This window comes from Corvus cornix, chromosome 2, assembly GCF_000738735.6.
Source record: "Corvus cornix cornix isolate S_Up_H32 chromosome 2, ASM73873v5, whole genome shotgun sequence".
Classification (NCBI taxonomy): Eukaryota; Metazoa; Chordata; class Aves; order Passeriformes; family Corvidae; genus Corvus; species Corvus cornix.
The window spans coordinates 94,193,394-94,217,792 of record NC_046333.1 but is presented as its reverse complement, the minus strand read 5'-3'; the positions used below and the strand labels follow the sequence as shown (position 1 = coordinate 94,217,792).

Genomic DNA, 24,399 nt, shown 5'->3' with positions numbered 1-24,399 from the left:
CGAAGTGTTTCAGGTGGCAGCTGATGGACTTTCACGCAAAGTAGGCACACTCCCATAAAGAAATTTAAGTGTTCAAGAATCCAACAGCAGATGGGAAAGCCAGAGTCTGAGTCTTTTAAATGGGCAAGTAACCATACTGCAAATATTTAAGAATCTGTAAGAATCTAGTTCGTCACTAGACTTTTTGGAGTTGTTTTTTTATGGAAAGGTAAAAAAGCATTTAAAAAAAGTGGTGTTCTTGGATTAATTTTAATATATCCAACATTGCTTCAAAAACTTATGAAAAACATGTAACAATACACAGTTCTGGAAAATTTTGCTTTGTTGCTGTGGGGTCTGAAGTCAGGAGAAAAGACAACATTATATAATATCCTGAAAGAGCAAGGTAATTGAAGAAACCCACCCTCTTCCACAATGGTGCAGATTACTTCATCCACGATGGTCGTGAAAATGAGTTTAATTCTATAGATAACTATGCTCTTCACAACAAAAGGAATGAAAATGAGAGGAAAGCGTTTTTGTTCACCAAACAGAAAACAAACAAAAACCAGCAGAAGGGCTAGTAAGGAAAGAATGGTTAATCTCACATTTCTAAAAGGGTATTATAAACAAAGCATGGTGAACAACAAAAATAAAGGATTTAAAAAAAAAAGATACTAAAGTGCTTAATGGTGTTCTTTTAAATATTTACTTTGCTGCTATTTGGAGAATAATTTGTTCCATTTAGTAGCATTGGGCTCAAAGGACCACTTTAATCCAGAGAGATTAATTATAGCCTTTGGAGTTATAAACACAATTTGGGAAGTGAAGCGGAGAAGAGGAGAGAGACTCCTCTCACGCTGGCGATTAACAAGTTTATGTGCTTTGGGGCTACGCTACGCAGGCTTCACCTGTGTACTGCAGGCAGAACATTGCAGAGGACACCCATGAATTGTGGAAAAACAGCCCCCGAGATATCCAGGGAAGACACAACCCTACCCTACCGTGTTGCTATAGGCAACTAAAATACTTCTCAGGTATCCTTCACCAAAATACAAGTTCACCAGCACATTACAAAAACATAATCTCGCTTTTATTACCTGCACCAGAAACTAGCTGCGCCCCACTGAGACAAGCAGCAGGCACGGGACCTTTAAAACCTCTCACATGCTTTCATGTATTTCTCCCTTTGGCCATCGCTGTGTCCCAGACCAGGAGACACAGGGACCTGCAACAATTACCACGCAAAGCTAGGAGCGATCTTACCTAGCAAGGGGTTGGCTGCTCCGTCCTCCGAGCTTTCCTCAGCCCCCTCCTCTCCCAAGCCAGAGGTGGCCGAGTCCTCTGGGGCGGATGCGGAGCCAGGGGTGCTGGGCCCACTGACGGACCCCGAGTCACCTTCCTCACTGCTGGAGACGTAGCGGTCCGGCGGGGCGGCTGTCCCGCTCTCGCTGCAGCTCCTGCGCTCCTTGCGGTGCACCCGCGAGTGCAGCACCATTTGGTGGTACGTGCGGAAGATCTTCCCGCACTCAAAGCACTCAGTGGACTTGTTCTGGGTGGCCCGCCGGCTCTGCCGCGAGGCAGGGCGATAGTCCAGATCCCCTGGGGCAAGCGGGCAGCTCTCCCCCGCTGGGGCACTGCCAGTTTTCTCCAGGCGCCCACTGGTGCAGCTCTTCTTCTTGGGGTTGCTGGGTGAGTCCTGATCTCGCTTGCGCTTCTCCTGGTTCACAAGGATATACTCCCTCTTATCCTTGTCATAAGTCACGTCTGCATCTGCCAGGGCCTCATCCCATCCCACATACTTCACATACTCTGAGGGCTCTACTACTTTTCCTTTGGTGGCCAGCTGCCAAGCTTGGTAGCTACTGACCGGATCCAGCTCAGCTACTCTTTTCCCAGGCTGTCCTCTCGTAACTCTATCCAGCCCTACAGATGGCCATAGATTCAGACACTGCAAGAAAAACTGCTTGGTTACTGAGGAGCTCAGGCTCCCATCAATCAAGCCCTCAGCTTTATCCCCAGTGCTGCCTGGCTGCACACGGTAGTGAACAGCATTATGCACTTTCAGGCTTTCCATATTTGTAAACAGATTTCCACACTTGGTGCAAACTTCATACAGAGACAGGCCTGTCACAATTGTCTCCTCTTGTATCACATCATTGATAGTGGCTATCAGCTCCAAATCATTTTTTGGTTTGTTTTTGTTCCCGGACCTGGGGCCATGCGACTTCATGTGGTTTTTGAGAAACCAGGGCTCTTTGAATCTCCTGCCACAAATATGGCACCCGTGATCAAATGAGCCCCTGTGCTTTTTCATGTGAGCTTTCAGGAACCAGGTTTGACTAAAGGTCTGACCGCAGACTTCGCATGGGAACTCGCCTGCATTCAGCTCACTCTTGCAGTTCTCAGTGTAGACCTCCCCATTGGGGACCTGAGCTGTTATATGGTCTTTCTCTATGTGGTTTAACAGCGTCTCCTCCCTCAGGGTCATGTAACTGCACAACCTGCACTTGAACGGTTTGTGGACCTGGTCCAGGTGTTGCTCCAGGTCCCTCTTCCTTTCAAATTTGTTTTTGCAGAAGGTGCACCTGTAAGAGGTCAGCTTGCCATCCTCCTCAGCTGGTGCTGTCTCTGTGACCTCCTTCTTGCTGCTTCTCAACAAGATCTTGCTGCTATCGACCTGAGCAGTACCGTTCAAGATCTTGTTGCAGGCAGACGTACTTTTAGTGGGGCTGGTGCACCCGCCAAGGCCCTCTGAAACGCCCATCTCCCCCAGCTGCGCCTCTCCCATCTCTGCCTCATGCCCCTGACTTAAAGTGCCTGTCCTGTGACTGCGGATGTGAATCTTCAGGTTGCCCTTTTGGGAAGCTCTGTGATCGCAGTAAGGGCATTTGTAGGGCTTCTCACCTGTGTGCTTCCTCATGTGCTGCGACAGGGAGCTCTGAAAAGGAAAACTTTTACCACAGATGCAACAACTGTGGCACATGGTCTTGTCAGCATCCATGTCATTCTTGCTTAGCTTGCCAGGGCTGGAGGATCTTCGTAACTCCATTTCTGCTTCTCTGCTATGATCCATCTGTATTACTGCAACAGAGGGTAAGCGGGGCAGGAGGACAAAAGCATGTCTGGCAGCAGAGGAGGGCTGGACCGCGTTTTCAATCACACGGTTCTGCAGAGAGGTGGTTTATTGCTTCATTCTCAGGGTAGCATTTCTCCTTTCAGCTGCTCCACAGAGTCCAAAGCACCAATTTATTTCCGTGTGCTCTGTAAGCAGATGGCATAGATCACCTGAAACAAGAACAAAATCATACAAATGTACAGATTCTTAAATATATTCAAACCTATTCATGTTTTGAATTCAACAGCTTCCATCACTCACTCCGCATTCAGAAGCGCACCATATGACAATCTATTGCACCAAAAGGCAGTAGTTTCTCTTTCGGTTGATATTCTAGACTTCAGTGACAAGCATAATTACTAAATAAGTAAAATCCATAAAAGAGCAAATACTCATTTCCATACACTGCTATCAGTGTCTTGAAGGAAGTGCAAACTTGAAAAGTATTTTTTGTTTTAAAACCAGGCAGAAGTGGCTAAAAATACACCTTAAATGAGGAAAACATTTCTTGTGGGGGTTATTACACTTTAAATCTGTGGCTTTACCATCGTGTGTAATTTCATGTAAAATACTTACTTGCCAAAGATAAAAGGCTTTCCTAGAGACTTTAGCAAGTATCATATTCCTGCTGGCAACTGCATTACTTTGTGTCTCAGACAGCTCTGCTGTGCTTGAAGTAGCAGGCACAGAACAGGCGCAAAGGCTGAGGACGCTCAGTACTTTGATTACAGAGCAAACAAGAATGCAGAGCCTGACAAAGCACTCATGAAAACTAAGTTATTTCCTGCTGGACAGTAAACTACAAAACTCCTCCAAGTATAAATTTTAGCCTCAAACTAACAAAGCAAAGTGATAATGTATGGATCAAATTACCTGAAATGTGAGTGATTTATGTCAACATGACACACAGGAAATGACACCACCACCCACCTCAATGAAACAGAATTTTAACCATAAACAAACAAACAAAACAAGAAAAAACTCTGATTAACAGAATAGATTAATAAAAGTTTAAATGTCTTTGTATCTTTTCATGATTAAATTCAAGAGTCAGTATCTTAGTGCAAGATGGAACACACTAGCAACTCCCCACCCTGTATACTGCAAAAAACAATGATCAAAATCCACATAGGTTGTTTCTTTTCCAATTACTACACTGTGAAACAAAATCTTCCCACCCTCCTATCCTCATTAAGGACTACAAACACCACATGACTAAGATCAAAGAACACAGCATTCTCTAATGAAGAGAACTGATCTATTGCCACATTAAGAAAACATCAGCTTCTCAAAATGTAGCTAAAAATATGCAGAGCACTAACAAGACCATATATTCCCACATCCATCACTTGACATCTATGATTCAACCAAGAGCTACAGATCTACAGCTGCAAATTTTAAGGTTTGTCACTGTATTCACCTCTGAGTCTCTTCAATACGTACATAAACAGTCTAATCACATCACCAGCACAAGCTTAACAAAAAGCAAGGCAAGACTGTCGCAATTCTCATCTCAGTCACAGGCTACAGAAGAACTTCATTACATTTAATTTAATCTAGCCCTCTTATTTGCTACAAAGCATTCATTTCTGGGTTGGATATTCTGCATATCTAGTATCCATTTAGCATGTTAGGAGTTATCAAACAGCATCAAACCCGAACTACCTTTTCATCAGAGAGCTGACAATAACATTTAAGGGGTGAGTTACAAAAGCAATTTCATTTCTTGAATGAAGCATTTTGTTATTAATAAAGAAAAAGAAGAAATAGGTATCACAAATTCAGAAGTCCATATGAGCAGGAAGTTTACAAACTACAGTATCTAAACTAACCTTTGAAATTAGTAATTTAAAACCAAACTGAGGGACAGCCTCAGAAGAAACTTTCTGGGTGAATAAAGGATGTGAGCCACTGAAGTTGTGGCTGCACCAGAAGGTACAAACACACCAAACAGCAAATACCAGTGCAGTTTATACTGCCTATCAGTGGATGAAATAACTTAGAGTAACAACATCTTATTTATCTGACCCACAATCTAAAACTGCCAACTAGCAACCTATACTCTTATAATCAAAGATTTAACCTAAAAGTCATTAAATCATAAAAAAACCCACCAGGTCCTTGTTCAAGTATACTATGCTAAATGCAAGCAACAGCTTCTTCTGAAATGTTCCACACCATTGCAGAAAAAAAACCAGAAAGCTTTGGGAACAATTTTCTTCATGTGTTTTATACATTCATAATTTTCTACAGCTTATACCAGTGAGAACACTGCTTCTATTGGCAGGCCAGTTTTTAGTCTAACTACTTTTTTTTTTTATTATTTTTAAATGTAGGGCCCATTTTAACTCAACTTTCTGCAGTGTTTCCTGTCTGAAAGTTCAAAAGAGCTTTAAGAGCCAAGCTTAGACAAGAATGCTGTATGCAGCAGTCCAAGCACATGTAGATCCAAAGCTTCAGAGTCCCTTTGTTTATTTGGCCACAGATTCCCTGAGCTTAGTCTTGACATATTTCACTTTAATTATTTATAGCATTTTCATTAATGAAACTTAGTTATGAAAATGAGGCTATGAAGAAAGCATTACTTATAAGAAGGGTATTAGCCACTCACAGGAGATCCCCCTAGTCCCATATTAAATTAGGCCTGAGGGGGAAAAATGTCAGAGTTAAAAAACTACTGAATAATTTTATTAGTCTAAAATACTTAATGGAAGTGTTATCGTCTTCACAAAAATATTCTGAGAATTTTTTTTCATCTTTATTACTTTATCTTGGCCAGTGCACTGCAATCTGTGACTTTAATAGTTGAAATAAAGTATTCCTAGACTTGGATTATTTGAGTTCATACACATGTAAGACTCACAAAAATTCACGTCTGATATTCCACAGACAAAACTCTAGGGGGATGAAGGGTGTTCACCAAACCTGAGCTTGCTTTACACGGTGTGTAGAGGTCAGCCTTAGGCTTTGGTAACTTGACTGACACAAACAAAAATATATAAACAGCTCACTTCTTGCTCCTCACATCATTTGAGTGCTACTTAAAAGTAACTCTTCTAGAGGGGTCTCTGCAGAACAGCAAAGCTCGTTGTTCATTGGAAAGTGCAAATAAAGTAACAACTTTTAAAAAAAGCTTCAATTTAGAGGACTGAACTTACAAAATAAGGAAAAAAACACCTGTGAAGAATCCTAACAATAGAAAATAACATTCTGCCTTAATAATTTTTATCTCAGGATTAATTACTAAACATCAAAGGTGGCAGAATGGATGGAAGACATCAAATGGTAAATCCGGCAACACCGGTTACTCTTTCATTAGGAGTAAAATTTTGCCAGAGTTATCTGTTTCTTTCCGGCTGTGATGATAAACATAGTTGTATTTTGAAATAATTCCGAATTTTAAAGTATTCTGAAATAATTCTCTATCAGCATGCATGGAATGCAGCCATCTCCAGCTACCCTCAGGCTACCAAAAGTGTTTCACCTCTCAGTAATTTCAGGTGGTAACCAGCAGCCTTTCACTGCTTGGGTCCAAGCTCACCCAGCAGTTCCGTAGCACTGGCTCATCACACAGAATGCACAGCAGTCACACCCAGCCTGCGGACTCCTGCCAGACTGTCACAGCAGAGAAATCCCCACTAGCAGAGAGGCAATCCATAAGAAAACACAAGTAAATGTAAATTGTAAATTAATATGTAGTCTTTTAAAATATTTTGTGTGTTTTAATGGCGCTGCAGTCTATGGCAAATGCCATCCAGCTACTTGGAAGAGGTGTGATACTCTAAGGGGCACAGGAACTAGATTCAGTCTATTTTGTTGAACGAGGAATCAGCAGTTCGTGTAAGAAGCAGCTGGCCGGTATAAAGGGGCATTTTCAGCCCCTTTAAAATACAGCTATCATCACTGTTTACATGCAAGTTTGGTATATAAAGCAAGATGGTAAAGAAACATGAAAAAAAACAAAAAACAGGAGGGGTGTTGTGCTGAGAAATGCCTTTGCACAGCCAAATATTTTAGTTATAAGGTTTCTTCCTGCATCATTGCCTCACTAGATTCTTTGCCTTGACCCACATGGGAATAAATACTAACAAACTTTTTTTTATCCCCCTGGTGCCCCTGAAGGGAAAACAAGCCTTCCTACCCTCTTAAAGCAACTACTTGTCAGAATCTACTCTATTTCAAACATTTAGGCATCAAAACTTCTCTGTTTTTTAAAATTAACTCAGACAGAGTTGCTTCCTTTCAGAGAAAGCACATTTGACCAAAGTGACTTGTTCTCACCAGAGAGCCCCAGCATCTTTTCCATCATCATCTGTGGCTTTCCCAGTGAGGCTGTGGTAGCCTGTCCCTGCTGGCAGCTCGGCAGGTACTCTGGTGCACGGCTGCATCATCCTCACAACTTCTGCAAGACCCTCATTTAGCTTTGAAATGAAGCATGCAGAGAAGTACAGGGAAAGAGCACTTCGTGTAACGTCAGAGAACTCTGAAATACACATTTCTCTTCATCCCACCTTAATACTCTGGAAGAGGACCAGTTACTGAGGACTGCCCACAGGGAAGGACAGAGCCCCCTAAGGACCTTTTGTGCCTCTTGGGAAACAATTAGTAAAATGAGAAATTGAAAATAAACAACACAGGAAAATTGGTGAGGGGGGATAAATCAAGAAAAGAAGAATTCAAAAGATACCACACTGAAAAAGTAATTGCAAATTCATTTCTTACATACAAATATGCTGTGCAGTGCAGACAGAGAAAAACATACAAAATTATTCCTGTTCCAACATACAACAAGCAAACATACATTTCTTTTAAATTTCTCTTCAATTAAACATGATTTTAAAAATCATACTGCATGGTCTATAGTAGCAAGAAGGGAAAACTCTTCAGTAAGTAATAAAGAAGAAAATACAATTTGGGAAGCTACATAGACCTATTCAAATAGCTCAGTGTATCTTTTAAAACAAGCTGCTTGCAGTCTGGGTGTATTTCAAGTCCCAGCTGAAAGATAAATGCACTGGAGAAATAATCGCTCTTCTAATCTCCAAGAGGTTTGAACATATACTGCAATCACTCCACCATGTTCTTCTGCCAAGAGCAACAAGGACTTAAAAAAAAAAAAAGAAAGCCAAGGGGAATCATGATCTTGTGGAAAAATATCTTACTGAAATTCCTTCTAGATGATGAAATGATAGGACATAGCACGTAAATATCGAGGTGAATTTGAGGAAGTTGTGTATTTCAAGAACAGCCACCTGGAGAGAGGCTCTCTGCTGATTTGAGAAGGCTCAGGTTGCCTCAGAGCTTAACAGGCTTTGCCATTCAGAGCAAAGAGGCCAGAAGAGAGGAGACAAAAGACAGAGAACATTTTACAGCAGCCCTACCAGCCTTCAAGCTCACTGAACCGCAGAGACCCTTCTCCCCCTCCATGTCTTCTTCCCAGGCTACAGACTGTCCTCCACACACACCAGCCTTGCCCTACCTGCACACCCTTCTCTTCACTTTGGGAGGGGACACGGCTTCTTCCAAACAGCCAGATCCTACAGGCATCATCAGTCCATCACCCTGACTAAAGGCTCAATCCTGCCATCCTTATTTACCCACCAGTCCTACCTAAATGCCTCTTATAGACCATATCACCAGACTATGGACCACAGACTACACCAGAGCACAGAAGAACAAGTTTATCTTTAAACAGTCAGCCTGTACCTGAATTTGCAGGAAATTCTGGCACTCTGCAACCTGTAACGGTAAAGGCAGCACAGTTCTGAATGAATTTTTTGAGAGTAATCCAAACTAACCAAGTAAAGCCCTATGAAAAAATCCCAAGAAGACTGACAAATTTTCCAAATATATTCAGTTATTAGAAGTCGCAATCCTGACAACAGACCTCCTGAAGTCTGTTTAAGCGTGCCAAAACTGACACAGGACTGAAAAAGAAAAATAAAAAGCTTCTGGAAAAACAAACAAGAAATTTCTATTAATCTATTTCCACTCAGGCTTTTAAAATCCTTGGGCAGCATTTTGCAATACTTTTTTTGTCTAATTATTTTCAACCAGCCTTCCCCCGCAGCTGGTGAAGCTCTTCCCGTTTTCAAAGTTTGCTGTCTGAACCCTGAGATATTATTTTGAGCTTCTCCAAATACATCATGTGTTTTTGTGTCTTTCTCCCTCCATGAGCTAATGACATTTTGCAGCAGGCTTCCGAGCGGGAGCCAGGAAAGCAGAGTCAGGCCTTTCCCAACTGATGCCCCACCCTTAGCACGGGAACAAATACATGAAATAAAGGTAAAAACACTGATGCTGAAAAAAGCTGGAGGTATGCATTTGCAACAAGGTGATCGCTTTCAAAATGAAGTCAGCAAAACCTCTGTAACCCAGATTTTTTTGTGGGTCCTCAGGAATCAGTTCAGGAGCAAGGCAGGGTGGGGGGAGTTTGTTTTCTCACTGCTACAGGGTATGTTGAGAAACACAGAGCTGTCACCCACTCAGTACATATTTTGTGTTTTAGTGTACTGTGCGTGTTTGTCTTCGGAGAGACAAAGAAATGTACTTTACTAGTTACACTGTAGTATTCTAAGCAATGAATTGAAATGTATCATTAACATCTAGGACAAGCTTTATCTTGCTACCAAAACAAAGGGACTATTCTTTGAACAAATTGAGGGGGAAAATCCCATAATGACAATGAAGAGTTCGTCTCCCTAAAAACTGTGCTGCACAAGAGTAACAATTACAGGCTTATATTCTACAGACTGAGGTTGCGAATGGCTGCATGAAGCGATGCATTCACTATTGGGAGAGTAAGTACCATTGATGACAAGGCCTTGGGGCTTCTGCTGTTCGCAGACCAATCAATAATCCATTATGAACAAACTACATTTCCCCCTAATATGAAGAAATGAATAAAAGGGAATCAGTAACACTAGTACTTTCATGGAAAAAAACCCAACAATGCAGAAATCACAAAATGCCATCACAAGACTTAAAACTATTGGTGATGGCTAACACTGACAGAACTACCCACAATAATCCTTTATTTTACAGCAGTTCCTGGAGACCATTACATTTTATTAAAAAAAAAAAAAAAAAAAAAAAGCTTATTTTAACAGCAAGATTTTTTCAAGGCTACTTATTCTGGCTGCAGGACAAAACAAAAAGCAACATTAATCTTTCAAGGCGAGGAGGAGAATATGAACTAACTTCACCCAAACATCTACCAGCTTGCTTCAAACTATTTTCTAATGCAACGTAAATAAGAACTTCTAATTAGAAATAACTGTCCAAATGTGACTGGTCAACCATAACAAGACTTTATTGCAGCAGCTGTGCTACCATCCAGACATGAGGCCCTGAAACTGTTGTTCTCCCATTGTCATTGTCAGATGCTACAATACAATCAAGAGAGGATCCATTTAAATAACACAACCATAGCAAACCTCAGCATCCTGAGTCCAGTTTTCTACTCAGACCTCTCAGCACAGCAGCACCAGAAGGCAGAAGAGAAAAGCTCTCCCAAAAAATTACAGATAAAGAACCTAAATTAAAAAAAAGAAAAGTTACCGATTTTTTTGATGGGTAACAGTAAATTAGACCCAAAGGAAACACTGAGACTGATATTACTGATGCGTAAGGCAGTCTATGTCCTTTTTCTGAAATGTAAAGACTAGTAGTTAAAGTTGACCTCGCAGGGTGGGGGGCTAGCGGGAATGAATGCACAATGCGATTATTGATCAGCCCTAGAAAAGCCAAGAACTGCACTAGTGCAGATGTGATTTTTCTTTTCCTAGGGCCGTTAATGATATATACCGGCAAGTCAAAAGCTCTTATTTTGACATGCTGTAACAGTATCATTAATTCTGAAAATAAGCATCAACTTAGGTTCAATTTAGGTTTGAACTTAGGTTCAAAAAAAAAAAACCCCCACTTAAAAAACCCCAACAACAAAAAAACCCCCTCCATTTTACTTCAGTATAACAGTAATGTCTTCCTATTTGGCCACACCCACCAAGGGCGTTAACTTCAGTGGCTGATTATTCCCAAAGCCTAAGATTTAAACATTGAAGAAACATTTACTTTCCTGATAGTTTCAAACAAAAAAATAAGTTCAGTTACAAGCAGAGTCACCTCAATACTGTGTATTACCTCCTTATTCAAATCGATGGCATTGATGCTGTCTATTCATGCATGTCTATGGAGATGCATATATATATGGGCAGCACAGTATTTTCCCAGCATCCAATAGTGCTTTTATATTTAATGATCTTGTTAGGGTTTCCACTGCAGACCAATTTACACAGGGTTGTAACACGGCCATTTTAAATCTTCAGTGTGGGGGGGCTGATTTCAAGCTCTACGGGCGGGGTATTTTTCTGTCAATATGCTCTGTTCCAAGCTCAGTTTGTATCTTACAACAGTAAAAAATTTTAAAGTATCTGTTTTTATTTGCAGTGTCACGACAAGGAAATACTTAGGGTTTTTGCAATTTTTACATTATCTGTATAGAAGAACAGGGACTGGATCACCAGCTGGCAGAAAATGCAAGAGTGCAGTACATGGCACACACAGACACATACCCACCCCTTCTCACTGCCTCTTTCCTCTGCCCCATCAATGCAAGCTACACACAAACCACATCCTCAGCTGCCATAACTGCACACAGTGCCATGAAATCAATTTGTATCAATTCAGAAGCTGTACCGCTAACTAAAACTGGAATGTCTTTGTGCTGTGTACATCAAGACCTGAATGCAAGAAAAACATGAGCATAATTGAAGGTAAACATTTTGAATTGTTCATTTCCTACCCCAGCAAAAGTTACACAAAGCAACCTTGCCCTAAGAGCCCATATTCTACTCTGTCACAACTAACAATTACACCAGTAAGGAACAAACTTCAGTGCTTTAGTAGATTCATGCAGTGCTGTAACAACTTGTCCATAGCAGACCTCAATGCATAAAGCTGTATGTTTAATACCAAACAAGTTTACTAGCCACAGTTATGTGTTCACCAGGTCAATGGAAAGTAAATATTATTTCTATAGGCCACTGCTGCAAGATAAGCTGTGTGAAGAATTCAGAAATTCAAGGTAATAAATTAATTTCGCTTATACCTAATATATCCTACAGCTCAAACTACAACAGTAAAATCATTACCTTACAAACAGAAGTGTTGCCAAGCGTTAACCCATTAACAGACTTAGAATTACAGCACTGTGCTTTGATGAACTACTAATTTCTTACTGTAACAAAAATTATTTCTGAAGTAACACCACCAAGTTGTTTGCTTACTTATTCCCCTTCCAAAGTATTATAAAGGAATTGTAAAGCAGTGAAACAAAAGCAAGAAGAGTGCATTGAAAAAAAAAACAAAAAAAAATTGGGGGGAGGGGAGAAGGAGTGGGACAGAAAGGGCAGAGGGACTGTGCCCTGAAATACAAGGAGGAATAATCATGTGCAATAAACCATAGAAGCGTTCTCTTAAACATTACCTTCTGAGATAGCATTGCTTAGCACTGAGAAGCAACACAAAACTCACAAAACACACATTTGCAGATGTTGGGCGAGTTTTTTGTGTGTGTGTGTGTGTAGAGATATGTATGTGTCTGTATGTGTGTGTATATATAAAGCATTTCACTGTAAGCTGTTGTAAAACACAAAACAGCATGGACAAGCTCTATTTTAGGAAGCCTTCTTAAACGTTTAAGAACTTAAGCAGGTAATTCATTAAGACTTTCAACTACAGTTTTTCCACACTCTGCAGCATTTCTGAATTTCAAGCATGCAGACTATGCCCAGGCCCAAGCAAAGACACTGCACTTCAGAGATCCCACACCAGCCAAGCTGAAGCTTGCTCTACACCAGCTGAGACTCAGCACTTACTGCGCTGCTTAAATCGCACACAGCTTTGGCTCCATGACACCACCAGTCCCAAACTGGCAGAGGACAGTGCTAAAGGCCAATCTGTGGACAGCCGGTGTCTCAGAAATACCTTCATTTCACCTTCTTTAAACTGAAGTACACAGTACCCCTGAAGATCAATCCATCCACAAGTGTAATTTGTGATGATGAGCTTATCTTACACGTAGCAGTAAGACAGCTGACTGCTAGCAGTTTAAAAGAAGGATCAAAAGTTCCTAAGTTCAGCATAAGTTTTAAAGAAGTCAGCTGTTGCTGCATTACTCCAACAGTTCATTTTAGAGTTTTCTGCAGTTATCATCATTAAAAGCCATTTCCATTACATATGTGATAAATCCAACTTTGAAATATACTGAATCTTGTATTGGCCCTTCCCTGTCAGCACAGAAAAGCAAACAGGTATAGCCAGTACAATGAAAGTGGCATAACCATAAAGCATGAGTTGATTTGCACACTGAAATAACTACTCTTGTCCTCTTTTCATTCATATACTTATTTAAACACAAAGGGAAGAAAGCAATATTCCTGTATGCCAAATGAATACAAAGCACAGGATGACTTTTTCTGGATTTCAAACCTTCCAGTCAGGAGAAAAGAAACTAAACCCGAAATCAAATCTTTCAGCTGTCTGTTGGCCTGGCTTATTTTGGTATGAAGTGCTGAACTATCTCTGTGGAACATCACTGTAATGTATCACCTAAAAGAGACAAACATTCCATCCGGTCCTTATAAATACAATTTCAAAGCACATTTTACCAACCCTGTCAACTTTGCTCACATAACAGCACAATGTAAAGCATGCTTCAGAATTTGGCAGGTCAGGACATTGTGGAATCACAAGATGAGCCCCGATAACTCTGTTCGGAACTACTCTGTACATGTACTTCTCCTTGCCATTTAATCAAACACTTGGAACCTTTGGGCCAGTCCTTCACCTACAGTGTACAAGGCACTTTCCCAGAACTCCAAAGATAGACAGAAATTTACCCAAGTGCAGAAAATGATTCTGTGTTACATCCTCTGTGAAAAAGAAGGGCCTGGATGGACATCAATCTCCAAAACCATTCCTGAGCTCGTTGCTGGCCTTGGGTACAGGAAGGTAGAGTTAAGAGCAGAAAAAAGTAAAGGAACAAACCCCACCCCTACTTAGATACTCTCTTAACAGCCTCAACACTCAAATGCTGAGCAACTACTTCAAAACAAAACCTCTGAAATGATCACTCATAGCATAGCAAGCAAGCAAGCCTGTAAGGAAGAAAGGTCTGTTGCACAGGCTGTTGCTGGTTTATCTATTTTTCGATACACTACAACTAAAACTTGCAAGACAAATCTATCAACTGGTAAGAAAAACATGAATTACATACACCAAGAACACCAATCTGTTTGCATCACAAAATATTAGTTAGACTTTATTACTGATTTCAAAGAAATGAGTGTGTGTACCACATGCACCCACCAACACCCGCTCCCCTCACCACCCTTCACAACAGAGAACTCAACACACCACCATCACTGCACATGTCACTGCACCTTCCACCGCAGCCCACGTCCCTGTCCATCCCACCCGCCCCCACACCACTTCTGTGGCACTGACCTTCTTACTGCTGCTCTCTGACCTGGCTCCACCCCACCTCCGTCACCACCATGCCTCCCAGCCCCAGCTGTCCACGCACACTGCCTGCCTGTCAGATTCCTTCTGGATCACCTGAGGCCAGATGCCAGGCTCACACTCCCTTCCCAGCCACTGCCATCCCGCAGATGTAGTTTAAAGGCCATGACTTTTCCCCACTCTTCCCCATCTGTCTGCCTGCCCTCCAGCCCTTTCCCAGTTGTCCCCAACACTTCTGCCTCTTCCAGGAGCACTTTCACTTTCTTCTCTTTCCCAAACCTGTTTGGGCTCTTCATGACTAATTCTTCCATTTGGGCTGTCCCTCATTAGTTCAGTCCCTGCTCACTGGCTTGTTGTTTGCCAGGACATTCCAACACACTCACATGCCGTCTCCTTGCCCCTTCTGTCCTCTTCCACAGAAGATGCCCACTTTTCAAGCTTTTATATCCTCAGTTACAATAGAATCATCTCTAGCCACCAAGCCTGTAACTTGCCCCCCTGTCTTCTGCTCTCCCAAAAATCAAAGGATGCCAACACCCATGCCATATGCCTCGCATGTTACGTTCAAGCACCATTCTTCAAGGACCTACACAGTTCCACCCTACTCTCTTTTGTGTGGGCAGTGACTCACCCTCCCTAATACATCTTTTATATCGGTTTCCCACTTAAGAGCTTGTGTTCTGACACTGTATTTAGAACTGGTTTTTCATTACATTTTCATTCATTCTTGAAAGCATATTTTCCAAAAATGACTCAAAATTATTTTCCAAAATTAAATCCATCACTCAATTTTGTATACTTCCTTGCCCCTAATACATAATATGTGTACTATATATTGCTATGTTCTAATTGGTATGTATATTCCTCAAGGCAGGAACTTGAGATCTTTTATACGTGCTCTTTTATGTACTTTTATACAGTGCCAAACGTTCCAACTTCAAATAATTTCTAAGAGCAAATTATCATTATAAAGTCAAGATTCACCTTTTCAAAGAGTCAAAGTCCCTCTTTTCATCAGAGGTACAGACAGAAGTTGAGAAATAGCTTCTTTCCCATGAGCTCTGAAAGTAAACTAATCCCCTCTTCTGCCTACCCAGAGTTCATCTCTTAAGTTAACCAAAAGGACCATCAAATAAATGGTAAAGCTAAGCTAGTAAGAAGCTAACACAGCATAAATCACGTCACTAACCTCTAGCCTGTCTGCCTTTCTGAAACATATATTTCCAGCCAATGTTATGCATTTACATTTAATAACAAACAAAAAGCATAATGACAAATAGAATCCAAGTGCTGCACTTCTCTCTCCATCTCTTCACAAGCAACTGGAAAAAAATTAGGCTATGCAGAACATGAAATTAAAGGGTAAGATCCTTAGAGGTGATGCTCACTTCAGTGACATATTCTTCTTACAGGAGTTAGTATCTTTCTACACCTGGGACTGTAGGTATGATTTGAAAGCTCTTCAAACTCACTTTCCTCCAGCATGGGCATGGTGCTTTATATCACACATTTTACCATTCTGCAAATAGAAATACACTCCTTCACCCCTCAGGGCAATGCTGAAGTGAGTAGATTTTCCACTAGAGAAGCACAACATAACTGTGACTCTTTAACTCCAAAAGCAGAATTTGAGCCACACCACTAAATCCTTAAACCTGTTACACAACAAATAAGCATGGATTACAGCGTGGCTGGTTCATTATGGGATGTTTGTGATGCTATTCCTAACACACAAACGCCATTTGTCTTGGCCACATACATAAAGACCGTTCTCCTATTTCAGGTTATCCATCTTTACCATCGCTTTCACTTCTCTGCATCTCACCCATTTATTACTCATTTACTCCCTATTTAATACATTTCTACACCACAGACAGTGCTAAATAATCATGATGTAACAGCACAGTATTATACTTGCTCTATATATAAATGACTGCTAGACTACAGTTACCTGACACTTCTTACTACCAAAACAAACCATTTATAACTATATATTACCTTTAGTACTCCATGGCTATGCCACTTGCAGCACTAAACAAAGAGCATACAAATAAAAAGAACCAATCTACACCAGGGAGGTTTGTATTTCAGTAGAAATAGCAAACATAAGTTGTAGAAAATGCCTGACTAAAAGCACATTTTTAGGTAGGTGTAAAATAATTTTTGGCAGGTTTACAACAGTCAGCTACAACGTTTGCTAATACTTCAGAGGATTTGGGATTTTGGTTTTTTTTAAACAGGTTTAGATAAGCACACCTGTATTCACTTCCTTAAGTAATGGGTACATTTATCAAAGCTACTGTTTATAATCTGAAGAGATGATTTTCTCACAAGAAAAATTTTGCCATATATATGTAAGAAAAAAACAGCCTCAATTTCACCAGCAGTAAAAACCCACAATCTTGAAAGAAAAACACACACATTATTACTACCATGTATGGGGTCAAAAGTACACCACCTTATCTATAATCACGTGTTTTGTAAACATAAGGAAACTTTTTCCTTAAACCCTTGTATCAGGCTTGTATTCAAGCAGGACAACTCCTTTCAATACCATGATTCTGAAAATACAGGTTTACAACTAGAAGTATTGTTCCTCGTTCTGTCACATTTCTTTTTTGACAGGCTTTCAAGAATCTCCTGAACTTGATTAATTCAAATGCGATTCATTCAATTAACATATAAAATCAAGGTGTTAATTAAATACAATATCCAAAACCAGGTATGGATAAAACTTGCACAGAAAGCACAATTGAAATGGTTATTATAGTACTGCCAACTCAGAGCACTAAACCTCATGGGTCAAGTACTCAAATATGGTACATCCATCGACTTAGGAGAGGTTTTTGACTGTATCTTGGCTGTGGATTCTCTTATTTGTCTTTTGAGCTTTTACAGTACACTCAGTCATATCTCAAGCTTCTTCCAACAACCACGAAGTCAAGGAACTTTCTGTTTTCACAGGCTTACATCTTCTCTTTTAGAACCTGGACTGCAGAAAAAGGGGCTTTAGGAAATGATCCCTACCTTCTCCACTGAAAAATTTTAAGTGGGAACATCATAACTGAAGCAAACAGGTGTGGTATTCCTTTGCTCTGCTGCTTCACTCATAAAATACTCCTCAGAAGGTTACACCACCTCACCTATAAACATCTAATGCAGGGGGACAGAACAATCCCTCCATATGTGCATTGGTGGATGGATGGTCCAATTTACAGAGCATGCATAGTCTCCACTTACTCCACAGGATGTACAGGCAATCAAAAAATTAGGCAAAAGAAAGATCTGCCAGAATGTTTCTAGTGTAACCCTGAATATAAGTAGAATAGATGTTCATGATACCTTTGTAAGATAAGACAGCTCTGAAGGAGGTGACAAACCCCGCTATGTCCCACTGGGTTTTTCATCTGCAAAACTGTGTCTCTCCTGGTTACAGCTAAAGGCAGTTGCAGCATCTGCTAACACTGAAACCACTAAGAGGTTGTTTCAACCCAAATTAAGAGGTATCCCATAAAGGAGAAGTCAACAGACCAACCCTCTGAGATACAGCAATAATGCTGGAAAATAAGGTCCAGAATAGCCTCTGTTTCACCACTTATTCTCTAGCATATTGTCAATTTGGAACTTAGGAAGACAACATTCCTGCATATGCTTCAGATAACAAACCAAAGGTACAAAGACTAGTCTCATGCTGTTACCTAGATGCTTCCTCATGCCGCCTTCTACATGGCTGGACCAACTGAGGCTGGTCCAGCCTCTGTAGTGGAGTTTGGCCACCAATGGGCCCTGTCACTGGTCATCATGATACCTCTTGCATGCGTCAACTGCTTTTTGGGAACCCCATTAGGGCAGCTGGATACAGGTCATTTAATCAACAAGTTTCTCTCATCTCGGGACTTGCAGAAAGACTGCCAGCATATTAGAAGTTTAGACCCACTCAAGGCTTCAGTTACAAACCATGGGTCAAATTCTAACCTAAGCCAGACAGGTGTCCCTCCTGACTTACTGTGACGACTTTAGCACCCACTGCACGCTTATACCCATACAAGAAGGGAGACACCAGCCCTTCAGTTTTTGTTTTAAACTGGAAGGCTGACATTTATCTTTCTTACACATTTAGAATTATTTCCTTTTGCACCAGAATTCTTTTTAAACCCTGCCTGAGCCTACAGGATGTACATTAGCTGGAAACCAAGGCATCCAAAATTTTAAGAAAGTACCCAATTTACCTAGCACCTCACCACTATCTACCCAATTCACATAAAGCTTAGTATTTGCAAATGGACAAATTCTAGAAAGAAAAGCCCATCCAGGCTAAGAAACCAAGAAGACTCAGATATGACCTCTAGCTTAGTCACTGAACTGCAAACAGGTCAAACTGTGAGAGCACCCCAAGAGGCTTCTGATGCTCCTTCCCCAAGCAGCTGCCACCAAGCACTGTCAGAGAAAAGATAAGGGATGGGGCACATGAGTCTTCAGCCTGTCCCAGTTCAGACCCTCTTATGTTCCCATGACTATTAGTGAGGAATCCAAAGCCATCTGCTGCTGTACAAGAAAAGGGCGAAGGCCTCCCCACATTCAGATGTTACAGCCCAGCCACCTCCAGTCAAAGGGTGGGGAGTCGCTTTTATGTGGCCGCAGAATTTCAGGGAAAGGCTTATCTTCCACGGCAAGTTGCAAAACAGCTGGCGCTGCAGCCACCCAGAGCACAGCCACCACCTCTGGCACAGCAGCAGAAACACGCCTTGGCAAGGTAAAGAGGACTCCCTTCCCCACCTTTTTATGAACATCTGTGAGAGGTCAACAGTCTCCGAAAGAGCTGACAACACAACTTTCAAACTGGGAAGGCAAATAGTGCAGATTCCCTGGAACAAAAAAACAAAAACAAAAACAAACCAAAAAAAAAGCTCTAAAAGCACACACATCTCCCACTCTGCTACCTGCTCTGTTTGCACGTCACTACTTCCCACCACGCAGGCTGCCAGGAACACAGACACCTCCCTTACTACAAACCTGACACTGCCATGGCTGCCTACAAGAGGCTTCAGAGACAGCCTCCTTGTGCCTCCATCGAATGACCAACTCACACCAATTATCTTGCATCCAAAGGGAAGGAACAAACATCAAATTAATAAACTTTGGTAACTAATGACAGGGAGTTTTTACATCTTAAATCATGACATACAAAAAGATGTCAGTAAGATTTAAAGTGCATTCAGTACAGATTTTCTGAGTAAAGGGTATGCTACCATGAAGAGAGGACATTATCAGTGTATTGGCACACACACCAAACTTCACACCTTTCACTGTAAAACCAACAGTTTCTCTGTTTGAAACAGTAAAGCTCATCTGTAGAAATTTTGTGGCTAACAAACATTTGATTTCACTTTCCGGCAACAATACAGCCATCGTATTACAAATACCATCAAATAAAATTTTAATTATTTTCAAAGACTCACTTGGTAGCTGTTAATGAACGCAAACTGTTAGGGAAATCCTGCCAAAAGAAAGTAATGACCAGATGTGTACCAGTGCAGCAAGGTCTAACTTAAATGAATAACAACTTTAAATCATTAAAAAGAGTTGGACTCATCTGTTATCAACCTTCATCCCAACATTTATTCTAAAGTCTTTCTCCTCACCCAGAATCTATATAAGCCCTTGACCAAAGTAATTTAGAAATCATGAAATATATGTTAATACCTAAATAAGAGAAAGAGCATTAATTTTACAGGCTTTCACATTTAAATCTCACATTCTTTTAAGTAACTTCCATTAACCTCTCTTTACAGCTTTTTCTGAGTTCATAATGCTTCCTGCAGACAAAAATAAAACAAACTGCAGAGATGTCAGAAAGTTATAGATGTACACTTTAATTACCCTATATTAGCAATGTTTGTCATCTACATTAACATTGTAAATGAAAACAACACATGCAGATCCAGAGATGTGCTTGCAATAGTTTGTACCCTTGGCCACCACGCCTGTGCGGCGGCAGCTAATTACAGGGGTGAGCTATGCCAATATGGAGCTTGTGCTTGTATTGCAAAAAAGAGCAATTCATAGCCCAGCTTAGTTTTAACTGCACAGCGTGGGGCTCAAAGAAAAGACCCACATTTTGTACTGGTATTATTAGAGTGGTGTTTTTCACAAAACAGAGAAGTATTTTTCCGTATACATCAAATAACCCAAAAGTGCAACACCTTGTATCATGTTGCATTTCCTTATAAGGGATATGCAACCCAAAAATATTTAAACCACTCCAATAACCCCCTGACATGAACATACTAAACTCCAAGGCATAAAAACACAACATATCTTTAGCACAGCACAGAAATACCAAATTTAAAAGCTATTTCATTTGTAAATGCATCCTTATTAGAAGAATACTTATTGCTTCACTGGTTCATATTCCCAAGTCTCTGGCCTATTGAGCAAGTAAGTGAAACAACATTTATGCATTTCATAATTAAGTTATCTCCACATTATTGTTTTTGTTCTGCACTGATGAAAGCACTAAAGGAAGAAATGCAGCTGCTGAGCACCAAAGGCACTCCTCATTTCAAGTACCTTACAAAACAAAGGCTGAAGTCAAAAGTTGGTCACATTCATTCAGCACAATAAAATCTTTCAGGGAGAGTCACCACAATAATCAAAAATCAATCATAAAATGTGCACAAAATCACAGTTCTTCACCCTTCAACTCTAGCATCCACAGGCAGATTTTCTGCTAGTGTTACAATTATTTTTATCTATAATTATTTGAATCAATTCTCTAAAGAAACATAACCCAACAGCTGAAAAACTACATGTAAGGTTTTAATTATTCTCTTAGTGTCTTGCCATGAAGTTTGCTCTAACATTTTTCCAGCTGGCCAAGAAAAGCAAACATGTGTCAAGGTCAGAGAGAAATAGTGGTTCTTGCTTCATTTGAATTCCAGTTCTGGGCAACAAAAAACTCAAGCAATTTAAACAGGAAACTGTCTTAATAGTTCTGAATTCATCTTTTCCATGAATGGAGAAGCAACATGCAGTAAGTCTGTCTGCTTCTGCTTGTTTCATCATTGAGGGAAAGAAAAAAAGTTTAAAAAAAGCCTCAGATTTGGTCTTGCTGAAGCAGATCTGCAAGCAGTGGCTGGTTTAACAAAGCTAATCTTCAGGGAAGCACGTAATACGTAAATTGCAGACCACAGCAGTGTGTTGCTTTCCTAATACTGCAGTGTTGGTTTCTAATATGAACTGGAACCTCTTGTACAAAAATTCTCAGGACAATCAAGTGCTGCCAGGTCATTCCTTGTCATACAATTTAGTGTAGTTTCAGTGACATTGCAAGCATTTTGTGGCTTTACTAAGGCTGACTAAGCTTAACTGTTGCACTGGTTTTTTTAAAAATCAATTTTATCATAATAAGTTCCCTTTTGCGACACACACTGTTCATATTTGGTATCAAAATAACAGAGCATGCACAATCATGAGGATATTTCCTTAAAATCTGAGCCACTATAGCAGTGGTTCAGATGAAGAAAAACCACTTTTTCTAAAACCACAGCCATCCTTCATCTTAAGAAAAGCAGTAAGAGATGAGACCAGTACCCCAACTTCAGAGGGCACAAAGTGATTTAGAAGTAGGCAAGAGCATCCTTGTTGAAAATGTGTCTTCTTCACTTCATGCTTTGAGTAGCCCTCTTATGCCAAAAGTCGTATGTCATAACCTCTCCATTAGTTAGCCTGAGCTGTAATGTTTTACTCTGATAATATCTCGGCATAGTGAGTTCCACAGGTCAAATGTCTTTGAGAGGTCAGCTCATTCTGGCACCCAGCCACATGAAGACATTTCTTTTCACTCAAGCCTCACTCCAACTCCTCAGACTGTGAATAGGCAATACTGGGTTTGAATAGAAGTTCAATGTAGAATATTGGTGAAATAACCTGAGCCTAAAGCAATCTTTTGTCAATGACTACATTTAATTTGAAACAGATGTTTAGCCAGTTTCACCATACAGCACATTCTATATACTTGCACATGCAGAGATACCCAATACAGGCAGACAGGGAGAGAGGCATGAACTGAAATTTTCAAAGTAGCTGAAGAGTCTTAGAAATGTTGTTATGGAGGTTCCTTTGAAAACTTCAGCTATGCTTTTTTAAGTCTCCTCATCGGGTTTTTATACAAGAGTTAATCAGATAATTTGGTGATAAGTACTCAAGAATGCAGAGCTAGAAAAGAAAAAAAAAAATCTCTTACACATAGGAGGAAAATGGGGAAAGACAGAGGGAGGGAGATTATAGTGTGTGTTTTTGAGGGAAGTACTTTTTGGTCTACCCTTTAGTCCGTGGGAGTTAAGTTTGCTTTAACCGCTACTTTGAAAATGCCCCAATTTGTCTGCAGAGCAAACTAAAAACTGTCTGAAACCATCAAACTTTCAGGTATTACCCAGAACAACTACAAAAAAGGACACATAGTGAATCCTGCTTGAAATTTAATAACAAGGAGTATTTTATATTGTCTGAGGAAATCTAGGACATCCTGAGCTTCACAGCATGTCCATAGTGTATGGAACTATTTCAGGATGTATTTAAAACTGATCATTTATGAATACACTTTCCTAAAGACATGTAGTCTTAGCATTTCCGTATTTTGTTGTATATTGCTTGAACAAAATTATCTGTTGCACATTATTCACGGTGTCCCCTAAAGTGGCCTGCATTCGAGAAAGCCTCATCCGTGTTCTCATTCCACATAAAACCATTAAACTGCTGCAAATGGTAAAGTCATCATTTTCTAATTATAACTCTAAATTAAGGCTTTTGTGTTGTTAATTCTCCAGGAAAACTTGCACCTATGTTTTACAATGAAAGGAAAAATATCAAAATACATCCTACTAAAGGTTTATGAATGAATCCATTGTATCACTGATGAAACATGCATGAAGCCAAAATCCGTTCTATTTCCACATCAATTTTTTTCCTTGTACTTGAAGAGAAGATGACCTAAAATGATTTTCCTTTCTGAAACCAAATGCAGCGAGTGAGCTGTGCTGTAAATACAAGCTTTTCAGACATCTTAAAAATAAAATTACTAAGAATGGAACAAAAAGAAATTTAAGCCATTAACTGAACCTTTACACAGGTCCCAGTTCTGCAAACACTTATGCAACTGAGTAACTTCACACACATAAATAATCTGCTTAAATCCAGTGGGCCTACTCTTATTTTCAAAACTACTCATACCTTTTAAGTGTGAGTAGAATCATGACATAGTAGATTTAACAAAAAACTAAATCAGAGATTCCACTGTGAAACTTGAAAATTTCTTCCAAAAAGACACTACTTAAAATACACAATCAAATTCTAGTCATCTGCTCTAAGCAAAAATACCTACAACATTCAGAATTATTTAAAACTAAACCTGAAATTTCCCAAGTGATGTGCAAATATTTTTCAAACACTTAATTGGCTCTGGAGATACTAACTAGGTTACTAATTTAAGTAAAGAATTTTCATGTCTCGGGTATCTGTACAAACCATCATGCTTAAGTGCCTAACAAGGAAAGCTTGCTTTCCAAAGTGCTTATTATTGCATTTCCCATTGACTGCGATGGGATTTCCAAGTACTCAGCTCTTCTGAGTAAGGGAATACTTAATACCAGGACACAGGAGTGCAAATTAAGAAATCTATAATTAGGTCATCCAGATTTTACAGTTTTTACCTGAATAACTAATTTGTGCATTGTACTAGAGATGACAAACCATCAAACACACAAAAACAAGAAAAAAAC

At 40.1% G+C, this 24,399-nt stretch overlaps 1 protein-coding gene across 3 annotated transcripts in view; it reads right to left on the bottom strand.

Annotated features, from left to right (window-relative positions):
• Window positions 1-24,399, bottom strand: part of ZNF516 (zinc finger protein 516) — a 100,327-nt gene that overhangs the window by 54,584 nt on the left and 21,344 nt on the right. For all 3 annotated transcript variants that reach the window (XM_039549130.1, XM_039549131.1, XM_019282551.3), the window contains exon 2: window positions 1,246-3,267. In XM_039549130.1, the coding sequence (XP_039405064.1) occupies window positions 1,246-3,055 (1,810 nt within the window). In that variant the 5' untranslated portion in view covers window positions 3,056-3,267. The remainder of the gene's footprint in view (window positions 1-1,245; window positions 3,268-24,399) is intronic.